The 23989-nt window shown below is 36.6% G+C and overlaps 1 protein-coding gene across 1 annotated transcript in view; it reads right to left on the reverse strand.

Moving 5' to 3' along the window:
• The window catches only part of LOC149578523 (nuclear pore complex Nup85-like protein), a 287051-nt gene that overhangs the window by 94081 nt on the left and 168981 nt on the right, over positions 1-23989 (reverse strand). The window contains exon 14 of the mRNA XM_089829616.1: positions 7886-8032. Coding sequence (XP_089685742.1) covers positions 7886-8032 — 147 coding nt within the window. The remainder of the gene's footprint in view (positions 1-7885; positions 8033-23989) is intronic.

Consider the following 23989-nt stretch of genomic DNA (forward strand, 5'->3'; position numbering starts at 1 on the left):
TCAATTACCTACTGTCTAATTTATTTTTTGTAAATTTTGTTCAAATTATGGGTGTATGTATACCAGAGTTTCGAGAATCGCCGTGAAATCACCAATTTAGCAATTTGATTCAACCTAGCCTTTCCTCTTTGTTTTAACCCTAAAGGGCCTTCTAATTATTAAGCATGAGTAGAAAAGAGGAAAAGTGAGAGAGAAGAAGAGAGGCAAAAAACTACAGGTTTCCAACCAGCAAGAAAGAAAAGCACCAAAGAGATCAGAAGTCAGAAGGAAAAGCACCAAAGAGATCAGCAGTCCATATCGGGAGGCCATAAATTGCATTGGGAGCATTAAAGAGTCAATAGCAACACTCCTCAACTCATTTGCAAGAGGTAAGTGTTGATTTTATTTTCATGCTAGTGCATTATGCATTTTTTGTTAAATTTTTTTAGTTTTCATTTGCAAATCTTGAATGTTTTTTAGTTTTACTAAATTGCAAACTAGGCTTTGTTATTTTGTAGCTTTTGTTTATTAGTTTCAAAATTTGATGTTTTACTTGAATTTTCTTATTGCAGCAGCCCTTTGCTTTCATTTTCTGCAATGGATCAAAAAGATGAATGTTGGAAATATACCTAAGAGTTTCCTAGATGAAACAAATTTCAAATGAAATGTATGTTTTCTAAACTAGATATAAATTCTGGTGGTACTTATAGATTCAAATACCACATTGCTACTATACTTGAACATGATATTACAATTTGCACTCACCAAACTGCGAACGAAATGTATGTTTTGTAAAGAAATAAATTCTAGTGGTATTTATAAATTCAAATACCACATTGTTGCTATACCTGGACATGATATTACAATTTGCACTCACCAAACTGCTGAGGCAAAACGCACTTGTTTAGTGGCATTAGAAAAATATGAACAAGAGAAATTGAATAAGAAAATGCAACTTGAATGGTTAAGGGCTACTGGCTCCCATGCTCCCATAGCCACATTTACATCTACATCAGTTTTCGCATTCGTAAGTTGTGTTGGAGAGGGTTATCAGTCTAGGGGCGTTGCCCCCTAGACCCCCAGTCGCTGCGGTTATCAGTCGTGGGAAGTCTCACCAATTGATGAGACCTGAAGCTGTTGCAGGCATGGAGTGTTTGTGGTGGAGAGAACAATAGAGCAAGCCTTTCGAGAGGGGTGATATGCTTTGAAGCACTTGGAGTAGGTGTTGGATGTGAAGCTATCTTATAAAAACTCTTTACCCCATGTGGTAAACACAAACTTCCATGTTTATATATGTTAAGTTTCAACTTCTATTTGATGATGTTATAGTGTGTTTAAGTTATATTCAATAAAGGGTGCATAAAATAAGTCTTAAATTGTTAAAATCTCTACATTTAAAAGGTTTTTTCAAATTTGCCGATTCACCGGCGATTCACCCCCGATTCACGATTCGATTCGGCCGTGCCGATTCCGATACGATTCCAATTCTCGTTACTTTGGTATAAATTTCGATAATTTTCAAAAAATGAAATTTTTGTTAAATTTGGTTTTTTGGAAAATCTTAATTATTTTTTTTGGTGAAGAAAATTAACTTTTGTGATGATGAAGTCAAATTGCAAAAATCGATTTTTGGCTCTAGAAGCAATTTTATTTTATTTTTATCAAAAAAAGAAGCTAAAATTGCTAGGCTAAATCGATTTGGAGAGAAATTGCAAAAAAATTGGTTTTAATAGATTAAAGTTGCCTTGAAAACTTTTTGCCTTTAATGAAATTGATAATTTAATATTGCAAAAATGGCTTTTGGTTAGCCAAAATCCAAATTTAATGACGTATTAATTACTAAACCTCCATTAAATGGAAATATTTAACACCCTCAAGGCATTATTTAATTTCTTTTTGCAATTTAGAACTAATTGGCAATTTAGAAAGTTAATTTTCATCATGGAAAAATTAATTTTGGTTAAGTATTTAATTGTGGGCCATAATTTTGCATTAATTATTTGTTTTTCTTTCTCCCAGGGTCCAAGAAGAAAGTTGGGTATAAGAGGAGACCTCTCTCCCATTTCTTCCTCGCTTCTCACTTCCACTTCTCAAGGTGTTGGTGATTTTGCAAGAGCAGATCTGCACTCTTCTTGCTTGGCGAATTTTGTGGAGGGCGAAATTTGTAGGAGCCAAAATTTGTGGAATATAAAATTCTGATTTTTTTCAAGAGGCTGCGATTTTTGCCCTAAGTTGGGTAATTTTATTTGGAGGTGAATTGCATGGTAAATTTCTGATTTGCAAGGGATTTAAAATTCTTGAAGGTCATATCCTAGGTACCGAAAAGTCGCTGTAAGATTATTGGTTAAGGTGAATTTTCATCATCTAGAGTTGGGAGTGCTTAAGCTGACATCCATCTTTCGTTCTAGTCTAAGCATTGCTCTGCTTGGTTCTTCTTGCCTTTTGATCCACCACTCTACCATCCCGTAATAGGGCGACGAGCATGGAGGATGATAGTGCAAGTAAGAATCCCAAGTGGGCGAACACTAAGAAAGACAAAGAGGATATGATGCCCAAAACTTCCTTCTTCTTGAAAATGAAGAGAATAACCGACACCAATATCTGTACAGTGGACATGATACGGATGAGGGACAGATTGAAGGAAGGACAATCCCCCTTGGCTATAGGTAGAGGTAATTTCAAATCATTTAGAGTTGCAAGGGGTCCTTAAGCTGACATCTATTTTTCGCTTTAGTCTAAGGATTGCTCCTCTGGGTTCTTTTTGCCTTCTGGTCCACCACTCTACCATCCTGTAATAGGGCGACGAGCATGGAGGATGGTAGTGCAAGTAAGAATCCCAAGCGGGCAAACACTAAGAAAGACAAAGAGGATATGATGCCCAAAACTCCCTTCTTGAAAATTAGGCAAATAACTGATACCAATGGTGGTACAATAAAAGGATATACAAAAGGCAGTTGCACATCACAGCCCAAGCGTCGACACTTCCATTTCAACCATGCTGAGCAACGTTGAGGTGGCACTTGATTTTGAGGATATTAGAGAAGAGGATGTCAATGAAACAGATTTTGGATCAAGGTTGGATGAGTTGGGAAAGGTTGGTATGAAGAAAAAGCATTTGGGCACCCTTGCCTCTCTCAGTGCTCTTATTGGATTTGTGAATGAATATGAGAAGGATCACAAAAAGATACTACAAGCAGCAACCGGCGTGGTGAAGTCAATAGAACTCAAGGCGAAGCACACACCTTGTCCTCCTATAGAAGAGGTTAACGAAAGGCTAGCTAAGTTCATTGCCTTAGCTAAGAAGATGAAAGAAAAGGAAATAGTTATATTAGAAGATCATTTGATGTAAGCCCAAGTCGCAATTTCTCTTTCTTCTAGAATAGGACAAGTGTCTATTTCTGATTGGCCACCATTTTGGTGCCTTCTCATTGGTTGCCACTTTTTGCACTTTTTTCATTGGTCCATTGATGAGGTGGAAACTTCTCATTGGCCGATAGGGTGGCAACCCTAATTAGGGTTTTGAGGATCTAATCTGGATCGTTGATCTTGTTTTAATCTCCACCGTCCGTTGTATTTCTGGCCCCTATAAAAGGCCATTTGCTCTCATTTGTAAAGTGGTTGGAGAAATTGTTGCAAAGATAATACCAAAATTGCTCTCTTTTTCATTGTTGCGATTTGCATGTTGATTAAGAACATTGGGTGTTACTGCATGTTTTCTACTTCCACTTAGTTAGATTTCATTTCGAGTTGTTTAAGTTGTTTAAGTAAAAGTAAAGTAGGTGGATAGTTGTATGGTAGCATTGGTAAATGCTTGATAGGAATCAATACTAGGCCACTAGCATCCTAGCGGCTGGTTGGGAGGCTTTGTGTGGTAAACTAGTTTATTGTTCCTTTGAATCATTGCACCTGTGGAAGTGCGGCCGCTGGTCAGCTCTCATTAGGTTCGATCCCCGTCCATTTGCTAACCTTCCATTCATAGGAGTAGGAGTAGAATAGTGAGTAGCTGGGTAGTCGAAGCTTAGAGAAGCAAGTTAGAGGAGTAAGTTAAGTATTAGAGCACATCCATTCACCTCCCATAAGCATCGCTTTCCCATCAACATCATCCCTGGCAGACACATCCTTCATCACCACCACCATCAACATTATCTGCCACTCGCATATTTCACAAACCCATCATCATCTCCATCATTCCACCAAAGTTCAAGTCATCCTCGAATGAATAGAATAAGGCCGCCTACATGATTACCAGCAAATCACATCGATAAAACTGAACAAGTATCCAATGGTGTAAGGAACATTGGAGCTATTGCTTATGTCTTCATGAGTAATAACTTTTCAAGAGAGGAGTTGCATGTTTGATATCCCATATTGAATATTCAAATCCTAATATGTTATGTAAGTGATACAAAACTCGCATCAACAAGTACTTTTGCAACATTCCATTTGTTGCAGCTAAGTAATTGATAATTTTTTCTTTGTTTTATTTAAGGTTAAACTTAAAATAAAATTTTAATTATATCTACTTGTTTTATGATTGATTGATTAATCATAGATTCACTTTACAAGCTTTCATAATGATTTGACATCCAAATTTCTAATCATAATCTATTTGTGATAGGGCTCCTTATTGGCAAAACATGATAGATGCAGTTGCTATTTGTGGTCAGGGTTTAAAGCCCCAACTGAGGCTGAGTTGAGTGGATACCTCTTGGATTAAATGGTAGAGGATATGAAGGTTGAGCTTGAGGAGCATCGAAAAGAGTGAATCAAAAAAGGTTGCATGATCATGGCTGATGGTTAGACAAATAAGAAGAATAGAACACTCCTCAATTTTCTTGTTTCTTGCGGAGGTGATTGATCATTCTACTTTCCTACATACATAATTGTGAATCGTGATTGAATATTTCAAATTTTGATTTGTTGATTGCTAATTTGTTGATGATCCATTATAATTCATTGTTTTGTAGGATACACCATGTTCCTCAAATCCATTGATGCTTCTGCTCATATAAAAAATGCCACACACTTATGTGAGGTTATTGAGGAAGTCATAGCACAGGTGGGGGAACAACATGTGGTGCAGATGGTGATGGATAATGCAGCAAATTATGTTGTTGCACTTAAAGTTTTAATTTTTCAAGTTTTGAAAATAAATTTATTTGAATTTTGAACTTTTTTTTATTCTAAGTTTCCTAAGTTCTAATATGTTTGAATTTCTAATTAACTTAAAATTGTTGTAGTTAAACTTTTGATGGAGAGCCACCCCACCATATTTTGGTCTCCTTGTGTGGCACACTACATTGACCTCAGGTTGGAGGAAATTGGCAAGCTTGAGTGAGTCAAATCATGTGTCGAAAGGGCAAAAAAAATATGCAAATTTGTTTATAATCATTCATTTGTCCTTAGCACAATGAGGAAGTACACAAGAGGCAAGGATTTAGCTTGTCCAGGGATCACGAGGTTTGTCTCGAATTTCATCACACTGCAATCCCTGTTAACATCAAGGGATGATTTAAGGAGCATGTTTGTTGGACGGGATTGGATTTCACCTTCCTATGCTATGACCGTTGCCGGGGTAGATGTGGTGAATTGCATATTTAATGATGATGGTTTTTGGAAACCTGCTAAAGAACTCCTTAAGGTAAATTTATTGCAATTTAACATTTTAGTATTTAATATTTAATATTCAATATTTATTTGTTTAATGATTTAGTTTTACTTTAAATTATATTATTTTATATTTAAGTTTTGACTCAAATTTTTTTGTACATTATATGCTAGTCACTGAGCCCCTTGTATCTCTCCTACGACCTGTTGATGGGGAGAAGCCCTCTATGGGCTACATATATGAGGGCATGGATAGGGCCAAGGAGACCATTAGAGCCTAGCATGTAGAAGTGCAGAAGAAGTATGCCCCTATTTGAGATATCATTGATAGGAGATGGCACAATCAGCTCCATTGACCCTTCCATGCAGTAGCTTATTTTTTGAATCCGGCATTTTGTTTCCTTCCTGACTTCAAGGCAGATGAGGAGGTTCTCACCGGCTTATTTATAGTGATCCAGAGGTTGAGTAGTGATGAGGATAGCGCAATTGCAACCATTGAGCTCGACAAGTTCAATAATAAAGAAGGGCCACTTTTCTCAGACAGGATGGCCATAGATGCTCGGACAACAATACAGCCAGGTAAAAATTAAATAATATATTCATGAATCTAAAGTTTATGACTTATAAGTAGTGCATTTTCATTGTTAATTATGTAATTTTAAAGTTGTAAATGAGACTAATTGTTTTTGGTTTCCCTTATTTTAGATAGATGGTGGCAAATGTTTGGGCCCACAACCCCAAAACTTCAAAAAATTGCCATCCATACTCTGAGTCAGCCAAGCAATGTTTCTAAATGTGAGCACAGTTGGTCCATGTTCAATCACATCCACTTGAAGAGGAGAAATAGGTTGACTGTGCAGAGGTTTAATAATCTTGTCTTGTTCATTACAACCTTTGTCTTCGAATCAGACAAATTTTGGGGGCTGACTCCTCTCCTATCATTTTGGAGGAGATTAATCCAAAATCAAAGTGGCTCATTGAGGTTGTGGATCCAGTCTTCACTGAGGAAGACCGTGAATGGGTTGACCAGGTGCATAGAAAGGCTAAGGCTATGGCCATGGTAGAGGAGGCAGCTAGAACACATTCAGACACTAGTAGACACAACAAGCACACACAAACACAGACTGTAGTCATGTTGTTTGTGAGCCCATCTTACATGTGGGGGATATTGCTCAGCAGTCCTCTAGGACCTACCTTAGACACCTTTCTAGTAGGCAAACTAAATACTCAGAGGCTGAGGCTAAGGCTGCGACCAAGCTTGAGGATGATGATGAGGTTTGAGCTGGAGCCTTGTTTTTTCATTTTGTTTACAGATATTGATAGACATACATTTCATGGATCTTCAACTTAGATTCTTACATACATTTATGATTTGATGTCTTATGGATCTTCATCTTGCATACATTCTATGATTTGAATCATTATGATCATATGATTTTTATTTACTTCAGCTACAGCCTACAATTTACATTTTACATCTAATAGTGTTACGTATGTGATGGATTATCATTTATGTTCCATGTTTATGTATGTTAACTTCTATTTGATGATGTTATAGTGTGGTTAAGTTATATTTAATAAAGGATGCATAAAATAAGTTTTAAATTGTTAAAATCTCTAAATTTAAAGAGTTTTTTCTAATTTTCTGATTCATGGGCAATTCATGGCCGATTCACGATTCAATTCGGCCTTGCCGATTACGAACCAATTCTGATTCTCTTTACTTTGGTGTGTACAAATTAAAACCAGCAACATAGTTTCTAATAGAAGAGTAGCAAGTAGCAGTTTTCAAGTCATTTGTGAATTAACTCTTTTGCCCTCACGAGCACCGTATTCAGAATGAAAAACTTCTTGGGTATGAGAACTCCTCATATTTTTGTAAATTTTCAAAAAAATATGTTCTTTTCTTACACCGCATATTTTGCAAGACTTTTATTACTCTGCATCTGATTAGTATTATCAAGAGTCCAATAACCATGCACACCTACGAGGACAAGATGCAGACAATATATTGTTTTAAAGCCATAGGTGATATTTTTAGTCCATAGATTGGTGAACACTCAACTACGGTTTCCTATTTACTGCATTACTATGATGAGAAGCCATTTCTGAAGAGTACATATTCAATCAAAATTCAGAAAGCATTTCAAACCAGCTTCATCTAGGTAGCCCACATTAAAGTGTCCACACTAAAATGTAACATGCCTAATGGCACTTTACATGTTTTTATCTGGAGATGTTATAGAGTATACAAAACAGATTTATCCAGAATTTCATAAATTATAATGACATTTGATACCTGAAATGCATCATCTGAAACAGATTTTCCAACAAATCCTAATAGATGCTCAGCAATCGCACCAAGCCGATTTTCATCCCGAGCTTGCTGCAACCAAAATATACCTGCCCCTTTCCTGCCATGTTTCCAGTGATGCATCCCAACAATCTGTAGATTTGGAAACATTGCAGACAATCAACACAGGTGCAAAGCTGAACTGAAATGAGAGTGTTTACATAGAACCACATGCCTCTGACCAATAGGGTTATTATAGCTCTAGATCCCTACGGAAAATTGTATTCTTGTAACAAAAATTATAATTAGCAAATGTATGGGACCATAGTTTTAATAATAACAGCAATTATATATTCCATCTACAAACTGATCACCAATTCAAGAAAGACAACTGTTTAAATAAGTCCCTAACAGCTAAGTGCTAACTGTTTTAACATTCACCATGTGCATCAAAAAACCTACTCACAACAATAGGGTCATAACATGAATCTTATGTATTTATTAGAAATAATGCTAGAGTTTAGGCTCAGTCAGCTAGTCTACAGAAAATGGCTTTTCCACAAGTTATTAAATATATAATTCTCCTTGACATAGGAGCATGCCTAGCGGACACAGTTCATTGGTTAAGATCAATGCAATTGCACTTAATTAATATATCTAATATAGACGCTCCTTCCAAAACATAATAAAGTTGTTACTCCCTACTGTACTATTGAATGAAAACTGAACTTGTTCCTCCCTACTGTACTACTCGCAATATTAACATCTTCGATGAATGTAATGTATTTATCACAGATAATGGTAGAGTTCAAGCGCACTCAGCTAACCCACAACAAACGACCTTTCCTCAACTTCAAATATATAACTCTCAATTTCTTTAGGTGATGTCTACCAACCTAAGTTATTTGGTTGATATCAAGTTTCAACAAAGTTGCAGTGGTTTAGTCTAACTAGATTAAAACACTGCTTCAAAAACATACCAGAGTTGCTTCTCCCTACTGTACTGTTGCATAAGTGTTTTACTGAGTTCCCCAAAAGAAGCCTGTCTTTACCCCTAAAAATGGGAGAAATGCTTAGTTACTGGTTGGATGCGGGACAAGAACCGGTACATGGATGCCTAGGAAAAACAATTGAGGCTTTGGATCGCTTTGGGTGCACGTGTGTGTGTGTACAAAAAAATTGAAGAAATATACAGATCTGTAAAACTAGATCATTTCATAGTATGATACTTGAACATTCATCAATGCCAAGTGCCAAAGATAAAAGCTAAACAGTTGTTTTACGGTTTCTAGCCAAAAAAATATTCAAAAACACCTTTCTTCTACGTTTTTTCATTGACAAAGAATTTTGGTCCTGCAGATGCGTTTGGACCCGCGTCCTGGACACATCCACCAAAGCATCCAAGCTGCTACACATCTGGATCCGTTAGGCAGGCTTAGGGTGCACATGCGCTAAGGAAAAATGCAATGATGAACTTTGACTAGTTCCATAATCAACATCAAGCCTTTTCCTAGACCTGTTCCAAACCAGTGAACAAGATATACAATTTCGAAACATTTATCACTTTTAAAAGCCAGAACCTCCCTATATACCATTTCCTAGAACTCTCTAACTATAAATTTCAAAATCAAGATCAAAGTCAAAAACACTAAAAGGCTAGACTTATTTTCAAGATGAAGACTAAGGTGAGATTTTGTCAATGGTAGATTTGCTAACTTACAAATACATAAAAAATCAGGGTTGCATAAGCTTCCCTCAACCTCGCCTACCCATACTTTTTGGTGCCATAAAATCACAACAGCCAAGTGCGTAGCCTTCACTACCCATGTCTATCTATTTGTTTGTATATTTGTCTGTCCAAGAATAAGAAAGCTGGATGACTACTAAAAGAAGGGTGAATCCATGAACACATGGACATGGATGACATATATATATAATCTAGAGTTAAGCCTATTATCTGTTATGATTTATGGCATGGTTGGAAAAATACCTAAAAATCGCTAATTGCACAATCTAGATGGCACTTGATCTAGATAGTTCATTTGCAGCAGTTCAGACCCCCCAAAAGCCCTTTAAGGGATCAAATACCAATCTGAAATTTTCAAATCAGACCAAGGGTAGTCCACCAAAGGCAGATTTTGAGTCAAGGAATGAGTTAAGGAGGAATTTCTGCTTCACATGCAAAGGAACATTGGTCACTGGATCATAGATGCCTTTGGCAAGGTAAAGTCCACTATATTGAAGTGGTCTAAGATGATGAAAATGATGTCAATAAATCTAATGACAGCAATAAAGGAGGTAATCTTGAGCAGCCCCAAATGGAGAGGGTTGAGAAACAGGTTTCAGATCAGCCTCTTGTGATTGCCACCCTCTCAAGTGTTTCTACAAGCAATCTTATCCATCTTAAGGAACTAGTTAAGGGATGGCAAATGGTTTTCTTACTAGATACAGGGGCAAGGCATAACTTCATTACTTCCTCCATAGAAGCAAAGAGGAAGTTAAGGTGAATGCAGTCCAACACTTCGATGTTAAAGTTGCGATGGGAGATCTTCTTGATTGTTCAGGGATGGTTTCTCAACTTGAGTTTCAGCTGGGTAGTTACACTCTTACCACAAATTTTTATGTGATAGAGTTAGGAAGGATGGATGTTATTTTAGGTCTACAATGGCTCCAGACTCTTGACAGGTAGACTATCGATAATGACCAGAAACAGATTGACTTTATGAGAGGTCCAGGAAATCATACTCAGAGTTATGACTAATATGGGTCCCAAGATCATTTTGGCTCATAGGATTGAATCAATTTTGAGACACGTCGATACAAAGTGGGCAACACATTGTTTTATCTGCACTACATCTATCTCAGATTTAGAATACAAACATTACATTGATATCCAGTTAGTGCTAGACAAGCACAAGAGAGTTTTTGGTGATATTCCTCTTGGTATACCTCCTAACCGTGGATTTGAGAAGGTGATAGAGTTGGAAGAGGGAGTGAAGCCAGTTATTACAACACCTTATCGTCACCCTAGGCATTATAAGGAGATACAGAGGATATTTGAGAGTTGCTTGATATGAGGCACATCCGGTCAAGCTCGTTTGCTTTGTTAGTGGTTTTGTTGAAGAAGGATGGGACTCTATGGATGAGTATTGACCACAGGGCTCTGAATAAGAGGTATCTTATATCACTATTGATGAGATATTGGATGAGTTACATGGGGTCATCGACTTCTCGAAGATTGACCCTTATTCAAGGTACCATCAGATTAGGGTCCATGAGGAGGACGTATGCAAGATAGCTTGCAGTTGCCAGTATGGACACTACATGTTTTTGGAGATGCCGTTTGGACTCACCAATGCACTTGCTACATTTCTGTAAGTTTTTGGACTTGGATTGTATTTCTGAATACAATCTCTATGTAATTTTATACACAAATGTAATTATGCATACCAAATCTTGAACACCTTATTTGGGGTCTAATTCATTTCCACAGAACTTATTCAGTAATAATCGGCAAGAATTATTGACTCCTATAATGAATTCAGTACATCTGAATGCAATTTACTCAATCATCAGCCAAGAATAGAAAATATTACCAAATCTCTACTGAACAAACATAAACATATGGTAACAATGCACCTGGATTATTGTTACATCGATCCACACAAATCACAGAGTTCTGATTTGCACCAAACTGGGATATCATTTAATCTCCACCATGATCCTGAGCAAGACATCAGTTTCTGGTGCTCACCGAACTAGAATATCATTGTCTCTCAGCCAACTATTAATTATAATTCCTTGTCGTTTTCGTTCTTACTCAGCATTTTGTTAACACTGATGGAATCTATCTCTTTGTTAGGCACAATGGTTTACTTGATTCAGATTGTCAACGCTCCACTTCCTGATGAAGACTCTGCGAAAACACTCTCCAAAAACACGGGAAGTCGATATTTCGAAGCCGTCCCTAGTGTCTCTATAATTCTGATTGTTTCACTCAGTCAACAATGAGTTGACGAAAGGATACAAAGAAATATTTTACTACTCAACGCCTTAATATGTTTAATCATAACTAATCTCCGCCTTTTTCCATACATCCGGAGCCAATTTATAAAGACAGAATTTGGTAACATTCTCGTGTTCGTGTAGCGAACTTTCAAAACTACCTTTCAAATTAAGGATACATAAATTTATTTAGGCTTTTCTAATATAATAAATTAATTTATATTATAAAATTTATTAATTAATATATTTGCATTCTTTAAAGAGATAGTAATCATTCCTTTGAAGGGGCATTACAAATTTCCCCTCCCTCATGTTGCTTGCCCACAAGTAACTATAAATTAGGATGGTGGAGCACCTGTTCTCCTTCCCATGTTGCATCATCTGGAAGCAAATTCTTCCATTGAATTAGAAACTCCTTGACACATCGATTACACAATTGCTTTTCATGTGTATCCAGAATCTTGTCAGGTATAGTTTCCAATTTCTCTTCTAAATCCAATGGAGGTAAGTCTGTTCATACTATGATCTGTTTACCCAATGCTTTCTTAAGGCAAGAGACATAAAAAATATTATGTATACAATTGCCTTCTGGTAAATCCAACTCATAAGCAACTGCACCAATTTTTTGGATAATCTGATAAGGTCCATAGAAATGGGGCTTCAATTTTTCAGCTCCACTGTGTTTGAGTGAGGACTGTCGATACAGCTGCAATCTAAGATACACCAATTCCCTTGCATCAAAATTGTGTTGTCTGTTTCTTGTCTGCATAATTTTTTTGTTGATTTTGGGCAGATTGTACATTTTCCTTGAGTGCCTTTAAAATATCTTGAGTTTCTTAGAGCCAATTCTGAGCTTTGGGTACATTACTATGGGCAAAAGAAAGATCAACAAAAGATACAACATCATATCCATATAAAACTTTGAATGGAGTCATACCATTGGTCATATGATAGGTTGTGTTGTAACAGTATTCTCCCAAATGCAACCACTTGATCCAAACTTTTTGATGCCCAACCACATAATTGCGAAGGTAATCTTCAACCCATTTGTTCACAATCCCTATTTGCCCATCTATTTGCAGATGGTAGTTGGTGCTATGATTCAACTCTATACCTGTTAACTTGAATAATTCCTCCCAGAAGATATACAGAAACCTACTATCTCTATTGCTGATGATGTTCGTGGGCAGACCTTGCAAATGAAATACCTCTTTGAAAAATAATTCAGTGACTTTAACCTCTGTGAATCCGGTAGTGACAGCAAAGAAATGGGCAAATTTTGTCAGTCTTCCAACCACAACAAAAATACAATCTTTGCCTTCTGCTCGGGGTAAACTAGTAATGAAATCCATAGAAATACTTTCCCATTTCTGTACGAGGATGGGTAGAGGCTGAAGTGGTCCTGCTAGATAGTAATGCTTAGCTTTATTCTGCTGGCATGTGATACATTCCTTCATGTATTATAAGACATCATTTTTTAGCCCTTTCCACTTGAACCGTTCACGAATTTGCCTGTAAGTTTTGAAATAACTTGGATGTCCTACGAAGGGAAGATCATGAATTGCCTGCATAATTCATAATTTTAATTTAGAACCAAGTACAAGAAAGATTCTATCTTTGTAATAAATAATATCATTCATGATCTTATATTTGTCATCCTGTATATTCTCATCCATTAAATCACATGCAAATGCACTCTTAGAATATTCCACAAACAATAGAGATTTCCAAACAGCGGTTACTCCCAATATAGCTTTTATTTTAGGTTCCCTGGATAATGTATCAGCAACCACATTCTTCTCACCTTTAACATATTCAATTTCAAAATCATAAGTTTGGATTTTACTAATCCACTTCTGTTGCCTATCGTTCAAATCTTTTTGGATCAAGAAATATTTCAAACTATTATGATCAGTTCTAACTACAAATCTGTCACCAACTAAATATTGTCGAAATTTAGCCAATGCATGCATAATCACCAAGATTTCCTTATCATATATTGAATACAATCTTTAAGCACTATTGAGTTTCCTGCTTTCATAAGCTGTAGGATGCTTATTTTGCATTAAAACTGCCCCTATTCCTTCACCCAAAGCATCACATTCTAATACAAAAGGCTGATTGAAATCAAGAAGAACAAGAACCAGACAAGAACTCGTTACCTTTTTGAGTTTGTCAAATCCCTATCGTGCTTCTTCAGTCCTAACAAATCTCTTGTAATAACTACATACAGCAAAGAAACCTGTGAGATCTAAAAGATTCCGTAGAGGTGGCCAATCCAAAATGGCTCTAATCTTCTCCTAATGACCCTACACACCTTTGGCACTGATCATGTGACCCAAACATAAAATCTCTGTAATACCAAATTCACATTTCGAAGCTTTTGCATAAAGGGAATATGATTCCATTATGCCCAAAATCTCATCAATATAATGCAAATGTTCCTCCCAAGTTTTGTTGTAAATTAGTATCATCAAAGAAAATTAGCAAAAACTTCGTCAATTGTTTATTAAAAATATGTTTCATACAAGATTGAAATGTTGCTAGAGCATTTGTTAGTCCAAATGGCATGACTAAAAATTCATAGTGACCATAATTGCAATGGAAATTAGTTTTATGAATATCCTATTTCCATAGTTTAATCTAATGGTATCCAGATCTTAAATCAATTTTAGAAAAATATATAGTGCTATGTAATTCATCTAACCGTTCATCAATGCGAGGAATTGGATACTTGTTTTTTATGGTCTTTTTATTGAGAGCAAAGTAATCTATACACATGCGAAGTGTCACATCTTTCTTTTTTACCAGCACTACTAAAGAAGCAAATGGACTCGAGTTGGGCCTGATATGTCCCATATTAACTCCTTAATGGCCTTCTCTATTTCATCTCTGAATACCTTAGGATGTCTGTAGGGAGTAGTAATAACTGGCTTTGCCTGTGCTTCCAACTCAATAGTATGTTCAAACTCTCTATCTAGAGGAACTCTTAGAGGTATATCAGTGAAAACCAAACTATGTGAATCTAAAATCTGCAATAAATCATCTTGATAATGTTTAGATTCAAAACCTGTTACCTTAGTAGATATAAGGCATTGTGCTGACCAAGCTAAATGACCATTTAGCAAATACAACCTAGGGACCTCCATCTAACATTCCTCTGAAGATTACCTTTTCCCATTAATTTTGAAAGAAAATTCTAGTCGTTTGAAACTCTGTGAATATTTATGCAAAGTTATCAACCACTGAATGCCCAACATAACATTAGTTAGCCAAATCAACCACATAAAAATCATGTTAGTGTATAATTACCAAGAGTAATACTTAATTGAGGAACCTTTCATGATTCACTACATGTAAGCCACGTTTTTAAACAAGAGCAGTATCAATGAAATTATGTGTAGCACCACTATCTATCTGTTAGTGAACAGACTGTCCTCTGAGAAAATACATGCGAATATAACCCTGAATGCCCAAGCGAGAAGACTAATCAGCACCAACAGTTGGACAGGTTATCATTGGATTAATAACCTTCCTCTGAATTTTAGCGGGTACAACTCCCCATGTGTGATACACAATGTATTAATTATGGATGCTTTTAACCAAAAAGCACGAAAGGATTACAAGCATATATCCATAAATATAGAGTAGATGCGAAAACCTAATAGCTGAAAAGGAAAGAAAAGCAAAGAGCAGCAGATGACACAAGGTTCATTTGTTGAATGCTACATTACATAATGAAAACAAAAACATGTCTTCTATCCTCTTGAGAGAAATAAAAATCAGAGCTTTAAAAGATGTTTTGAAAAGATGGTGTAACAAGAAAACAGTGACATTAGCACGTATTTCAGAGAAAACTGAAAATGACGCCAAGATCATGATCAGTGAAAGGAAAATACATCATAATCAAAATTCTGATATAATTAACCTCCAGTCTCCCTTCCTTGAACGTACAAGACTACAAAGACCTTTTTACACATTACAACCAAACCACTATTTAAAGAAAAAAAGAAACTCCTTTCACAATATTACATCAACCATCAAAATCCTATCTCTATCTCCAACACACAGTTCTGAAAAAGAAAAACAGCCCATGCTCTGCCTCTCACAATCTCTCAAGAAAATGGAATAATTTTGCAAAATCTCCTCCCCTCCTAGAGCACACCGTCTACAGTCCGGAAGCAGAAAAAGAATCGAACCCCTCTCTTAGTCACTGCTGGTTTATTTATTTTCCCTTGTTGTCGATTCCTGTTCAGTTTAAGTAAATGATTCTTTGAAAGAAAACCCCTCTTTTTATCTTCCCCGGGACATTAGATCAACTCCCCTCTTTCGTAACTTAACATTTCCTTTAAACTTTTGAAAAGTTTGCCTTTGCAAGATAAACTTTATCACAATTTTTATTATTCTCAATGGCCTCTCAACTTTATATTATCCTGTTATGTGAAAACACCTCTAATGAATCATTGAATAATGTTTTGATATCTTTTATGTGACTGCATCTGATCTGGGCAAGTGTATAGGAGTTAATTGACAGATGTCAATTAATGATTTCTCCATCTCTCTTTCCTGTTTCACTTTCCTATGGGATTTTAGAATTGCATCTCGGGTCAATGGCATAATAAAGCTCCCAATCAATCATCATTTAACATTGTGAGATTAGGCCTATAACTACAATGACAGTGTGAAGATGATTTACAACCCATGCCACCTCAAATGCATTCCATGTTCTGATGCCTATGAATGGCGATGTGTTTTACAATTTGCCTACATCAGGTCAAGCATTATGTCAAACAGTCCATATATATTGTTGGCTTCTTTATCGAAGGAGGATCGTTAAAATTCAATCCTGGTCTCTTTATTACATACAGAAGATGTCCACTATATTTCTCTGTAACCTTGAGCTCCATATGTATCACAGCTGTATGCCGTGGGTGCCACATGAAACACGTCTTTTTATCAACAAACATCGGCATTGTGAGGGAATCCTTGCACGAAAGAATGCATTATGTGCAATTCAATGCCCGCGAGTTCTAACACTTATCTCATGACGAGAGGACTTGGCTTTCGAGTTTTTATTATTCCATTAAACGGTTCGACTGTCATGAGTGCGGATGCTCCTTCCCACAGCATGCTATCAGCGGATGATTTATTTCATCAATTCTTGGCATTTCTGTAACTTGACTTAGAGATCTATTTCACGTGCTCCACCACATTTAATGGTTAGATGCTTATTGGGTTAAGACCATATTCATACACCTAGGTTTGGGTATTTTGGAGAATACCATGATTCATATTCGCACAAATATACGGGTGCCTTATTCGAGCTCGATTTTTTTTATGGGAATTCACAGTAAGCTCGCCTTTCATTTGGATGTCACGGCCTTCTAGGATTCTTTAAGAACATCGGGCTTGGTGTTACAGAATGCCACTCGCATGTTTAAATTTGGCCCTTTCTAGAGTCCAATCCACAGGTTGAATCTTCTTTTAAGAAGGGTGAGCCCAATTAAAGGAAGTGAAGATGCCTCTCTATAACTTATACACGTGGACTGCCGCTAAGTAAAGCCTTAACCCATTACATATTACTCATTCAAAATTGGCAAAGTTTTCTACATAATATTCATCCCTTCTACTTGATAACTCAGAGTATCTGCAACTATCAACACATGCCAATGGGAATCTTTTGAATATAAATTTCTACCAACTTGCTTATTATCTTGAACTTTGAGATCAAATGAGTATCGCAGTATTTTGTGTGAATCAATTGCATCAATTGAACCAGATGGAGCCAATGTTATTGGGTTGGAATCTAAGAGAGGTGATTTTCAACTTGATGAACCACGGACTAGAACCATCCCAATTATCAAATGAGCATCTTTTTATGCAATTGAAGTATTTATCTTTAAGATTTTGTCCCATATCACAACTCACAAACCTGTTCGATCTAAATCATCTCATTCCCACATTTGGAGATTGTGAATCAAATGCACTCTGAAACTTCGACATCTTTCCATCTCATCCTCAGAGCTCGATACATTCTGCATTGAAACTCTAAAATGCACACTGACATAGAGGCAGGATATTGAAAACCGATGACACACCACAAAACTAATGATATTCCTTGAGCTTCTTCCATTTGTACTATGAACTTGGGGTCTGAATGAATTCTTGAACCTGCATGTTTAAACTCTGAACTTGTTGAACCTTTATTCTCAAACTGATTCATATCTTCAACCTTTAATCTTCAAATCCTAGCTTCAACATCATGGATGATGACTGGCTTAATAAACCCTGAAACATGAACTCAAACCTGTGACTTCGAACCTCATACCTTCCAACTAGGAGCTACTTTTGTGGTGTTGAGCTTTGAGCATTGGAATCATTATACTCTGAAACCTCAGGACCATTCTAAATTTTTTCTTGTGTTGAACCTGCATGGGCACATTAAACTGTTTTGAAGCACTTTGAACTACTTCGAACTTTAGTTCGAAGTGGTTCAAAACTCTGCATTTGAAGTTTTAAAGTCGTGTCCATATCGAGTACTAACACTATCATAACAATGACTCATTGCCCCTATAAAAACCCCTCTTACTCTGAAGATATTAAAATGCGGGTTCCTGTCATTGTCGCTATCTCTCCCTTCCCTGGTGGATCTTCTTGAAATTGTCCTATAGTTTTAGGATCTTGTTCCTGATTTGAATCTATATTTTCCTCATCTTCACTAGCTGATACTACTTCAATGTAGTGAATTTTCCCTTTTGCCAAACACCTATGACCTGGTGCTCATGCTTCTTTACAATTAAAACACAAATTATTTTTTTTGAGTTCATCACACTCTTCCTTTTCTAATTTGTTTCTAGGTGGTGTTGTTTGGAAAAGGTTTTTTATCAAAATCTGGCTTAGAGAGTGGCCCTTTGTTAAATATTTTTCATTTAGAAGGGGTTTCTATCATGTCCCCAAATTTTCATGTAACAATTAAATTTAATTAATTAATTAATTGGTCCCAGAATTTAAATAATATAATAAAAGGACCTTTAATTAGTTACTTTAATTAATTAATATTGGGCCCCAGTAAATAATATTTGTATTTGTGGTTCAAATTGATTTAGTATATCTTGGACCCATTTTTATTTTAATTGTTTCAATAGGTGCTACCATTGGCTATCTTTGTAAACCCTCGATAGTTCCTCCGAAGGGTATTTAAGCATGGCTTGTAGGTAGTAGCTGTCATGCGATTTGGATTATTTCTTTGTTTTGTGAATTCCTGTTGGAGTTCTAGATTGTTCACCATTTTCAAAGTGAAAGATCTTCCCTAACTTGGCTATTCCGATTTCGATGGGATTCAACCCTCACCCTATTCCGTTTTTGTATTACTTGGCTCGGATCTGGCAAATCGGAGCATCATTGTTGTTTACAAGTCATGTAATTTCTGGAATATATCAATGTTTGGACTACATTAATTTATGAGTTTGTTCTGTGCATTGGCAAGTGGGTAATTGGTCCGTCTTTGATACCATTTTCTACTTCGTCCATGACTGTATAGTCATTCCACAATTACCACATTGCACAACTTATTTTCGTACACCACCTCACCAACCGTATGGCTTCAAGTCAATCATCGTACGGTTATCTTCATCACCTCTTATGCATACCATATGACCCAGCTTTTGTATATCGTATGGCCATCTGGACCTACCATACTGCTAGCTTAACCCAAACATGCAGTCGTTTCCCTCCACCGTATGGCCAACTTAACCTAGCCACACGGTTGTTTCCCTCCACCATACGACCTATTCTTGGTCTCACCGTACAACCTTTTGCAGCATCGAACGGATTCCCTGGTTGTTCGTTGAACGGATGCCCTGCTGCAAGCTTGGAACATTACAGTGGTATCAGAGCAACTGCCTTCGAATCAAGATCCCCTTTGGATCGAGTTTCCCTTCAAATCAAGATCCCCTTCAAGTCGAGATACCCTTCAGACTGAGTTCCCCTTCGGATCAATTTCCCCTTTGGATCAAGATTCCCTTCGAACTGAGGTCTCCCTTCCGATTGAGATTGCCTCCGAACAGAGATTCCCTTCAGGACAAGATTCCTTCAAGCCAAATTTGCCTTCGGAAGATTATAGGTTCTAGCTCTCAAGACATTTTTATCGCTGACTGCAAGGAAGGAGGATTTATAGACATAACCCACCCTTTGATAGTATCATATAATTCATCTATAAATATTACTGTTTTCTATCTCTCAGTGATTTTTGTTACTAATACTGCTAATTTTTCAAATTCAGAAATATATTGTTCCACCGTGCCTGTTTGTCTAAGTAGAGTCAAACCTTTGAAATGGAGTTCAGTATCCTTAGAATCAAACCTCTCAATAAGCCTCTCTATGAAAACGGCATAAGTGTTAATCTGATTATGACCCAATATAAGTTGTCCATGATGCCACCATTCATGGACGATTCCCTCTAAATGTAGTGTTGCACATTTGATAGCTTCGTCCTCCATTATTGGATTCAATTGTAAATATGTGTCAAGTTTTTGTACCCAGGCTCTGGCAATGGTTTTACCTAACCCATCAAACTAAGGGATGGACATTTTACCAATCTTTCTTTGTAATTCATTATTACAACCCCTTTGTCCCTTATTTTTATGTTTCATCCTAATATATAAATATTCTCTAAAAGTCATTGATGCTTTGAATTCATCACTTGCTTGTATCCAATCGTAGTATATCTCTTCTTGGAGTTCCCTAATGGTAGGTTCTCTTTTAGGTTGCAAATTTCTAGGAGTGAAGGTTGGCATGAAGGGTCTTGCTGAAGTTGAACTTTCGGGTTGTTCATTTATTGATTGGTTCTCCTTATTACCTATTTGCCTTACATATTCTAATTCTGATTCCTATTATTGTTCATGAATTGGGCCATCAAATTTGCCATATGGTTTACATTATTTTGCATCTCTTGTTGGCTCTTAAGTAATGCAGTTACGAGATCCCTAGTGTTATCTGCATCTCCCATATTGTTTTCAAATATTATTTCCTCATCTGACTCAATATGACTATCTTCAATATCAACTTGTATAGAGGAATTAGATGATTCTACCAATCTATTTTGTCTAACTCTAATATTTTGGAAGCTATAATTTCCTTTTGGCATATGTATGTTTGTACCCATAGGCTGGCAAGACTGAAAGCTTTGATACCATTGTGTGTTCTCAGACTCGGAATGTATTTCTGAATGCAAATTCTAAGTAATTTTATACACATGTAATTAAGCATACCAAATTTTGAACACCTTATCTGAGGTCTAATTCATTTCCACATAACTTATTCAATAATAATTGGCAAGAATTATTGACTTTTATAATGAATTTAGTACATTCGAATGCAATTTATTCAATCATGCAGCCAAAATAGAAAGTATTACCAAATCTTTACTGAACAAACATAAACATTTGATAACAATGCACCTGGATTATTGTTACATCAATCCACGCAAATGATAGAGTTTTGATTTGCACCAAACTAGGATATCATTTAATCTCCACCACTGATCCTGAGCAAGACATCGGTTTTTGGTACACATTGAACTAGGGTATCATTGTCTCTCAACCAACTCTTAATTATAATTCCTTGCCGTGTTCGTTTTTACTCCTCAGCACTTTGTTAATACTAACAGAATCTATCTCTTTGTTAGGCACAATGGTTTACTTGATCCAGACTATCGATGCTCCACTTCCTGATGAAGACTTTGTGAAAACACTCTCCAGAAACACGGGAAGACAGTATTTCCAAGTCATCCCTGGTGTCTCTATAATTTTGATTGTTCCACTAGGTCAACAATGAGTTGACGAAAGGATACAAAGAAACATTTTACTACTCAATGCCTCAATATGTTCAGTCATAATTAATCTCTGCCTTTTTCCATACACCCAGAGCCAATTTATAAAGAAGGAATTTGGTAACATTCCCGTGTCCATATAGAAAATATTCAAAACTACCTTTGAAATTAAGGATACATAATTTTATTTAGGCTTTTCTAATATAATTAATTAATTTTTATTATAAAATTAATTAATTAATATATTTGCATTCTTTAAAGAGATAGTAATCGTTCCTTTGGAGGGACATTTAATTTCAGTCATGGATGAACCACATATCTAATTAGTTGTGCATGTTTGTGCTGGTATTTTTTGATGATATTATTATTTTTAGCAAGACGTGGGAGGAACATTTACAGCATTTGGATGAAGTTCTGAGAAATATTCATTGTTTGCTAAAGAGTCCAAATGCAAGTTTGGCTTGACAGAGATCTTGTACCTTGGCCATGTTATTGAAGCTAATGGCAGTAAGGTTCACCAATAAAAGATAGAGGCTATACTAGATTGGCCACCAGCGAAAGGTGTATCAGATTTGAGGGGATTCCGTGGATTATGTTCCTACTAGCAGTGCTTTGTAAAGGAGTTTTCTCAGCTTACGACACCACTAACTGATCTCACAAAAGCCGGTAGTATAAGATGGTCTATAGATCTAGAAAATGATATTTGATAAGGTCAAGCAAGTGATGAGTATGTACCCAACACTAGCACTACAAGATTTCACTAGGCCATTTATATTGGAATGTGACGCCTCAAGTGATGGGATAGGGGTGATACTTAAGCAATATAGGCACCCTGTTGCTTACAAGAGAAGGAAATTGAAGGATCATGAAAAGTTGTATTCCACCTATGACAAAGGGATGTAAACCTTCCAATACGCTCTAGCTAAATTTAGATAGTACTTGGTGGGAGGATGTTTTGTAGTGAGGACTGATCATAACAGCTTGCATTTTTTCTTGGCTCAAGAGTTATATGAAAGGCAGCAAAAGTGGACCAGCAAGATTCAAGCTTAAGATTTTTACATTGAGTACACCAAGAGGAAGAACGTGGTACTAGATGGACTTTACAAGAGACCAGTCAATGCTACTTGTGGTGCTATGTCGGAAATTTCAGCTGATTGGAAGTCTTAGTTGTACGTTGAAGATTCCTAGAACACATTTGCATGTGAGGATCAATGGGCAAGTTTAGGATGACAGATAGAGGGTGATAGATGATGTTATCTATTATAAAAACATAATATACTTGGTCTTAAATCCAAACTCAATGGGAAAATTATGCATGTCATTCGTGATAGCCCATTAGTGGGTCATCCTGAGTACTTCAAGACAAACAGGCAGATTAGAATGTGATTCTCCAGGAAAGGCCTTAATTGTGATGTCCTTCAACATGTTAGGACACGTATGACTTGTCAGCAGAACAAGTCCGAACATGTATGTAGGGCTGGTTTATTACAGCCCTTACCAGTTCCTAAGCACAAATGGGAGAGTGTATCCATGGATTTCATTACAAGACTTTTGAAGGTAAAGGGTAAGGATGGCATATTTGTGGTAGTGGACAAGTTGACAAAGTATGCTCATTTCCTTGTAGTGGAAGTTGACAAGATAGACTCTCAGCAAGCAACATTATTTTTTAGAGAGGTCTTCAAATTGCATGGTTTCCTTAAGGCCATCATTACTAACAGTGGTAGCAAGTTTCTTAGCACATTTTGGCAAGAACTTTTCCGATTAGCAAGGATGCAGTTAAACCCCTAGTACCAGTTACCATCCTAAGACAGATGGGCAAACGAAGATAGTGAATAAATGGGTAGAAGGGTATCTTTGCAACTAAGTTTCGAGGCAATAGAGAGCTTGGCTCAAGTGGCTTTACTTGGGTGAATACTCTTACAACTTGACTTATCATATGTTGATTGACATGTCTCCTTTCAGGGCACTTTATGGATATGATACGTTGTCTCTCACATATTTGGTTTTGACTGATAGTCAAGCACCTTTGGCTAATGTTTGGTTGGAAGAGCAGTAGGATATCCTCAAAGCCCTTAAGGAGAATATGTTGTAGGCCCAGAATCAGCAAAAGATCTATGTTGATTATCATCGAACACTGAGCGATCTTTTGAGGTTGGAGACATGATGTTCTTACATCTTCAACCATACAGACAGAGTACATTAAAGACGATTGGCACTAAAAAACTCAAGCTGAGGTTTTATGAACCCTACTAGGTGGTGAGAAAAGTCAGGGAAGT

This window comes from Cupressus sempervirens, chromosome 1 (genome assembly GCF_028749045.1).
Source record: "Cupressus sempervirens isolate cs-2001-9-10 chromosome 1, ASM2874904v1, whole genome shotgun sequence".
NCBI lineage: Eukaryota > Viridiplantae > Streptophyta > Pinopsida > Cupressales > Cupressaceae > Cupressus > Cupressus sempervirens.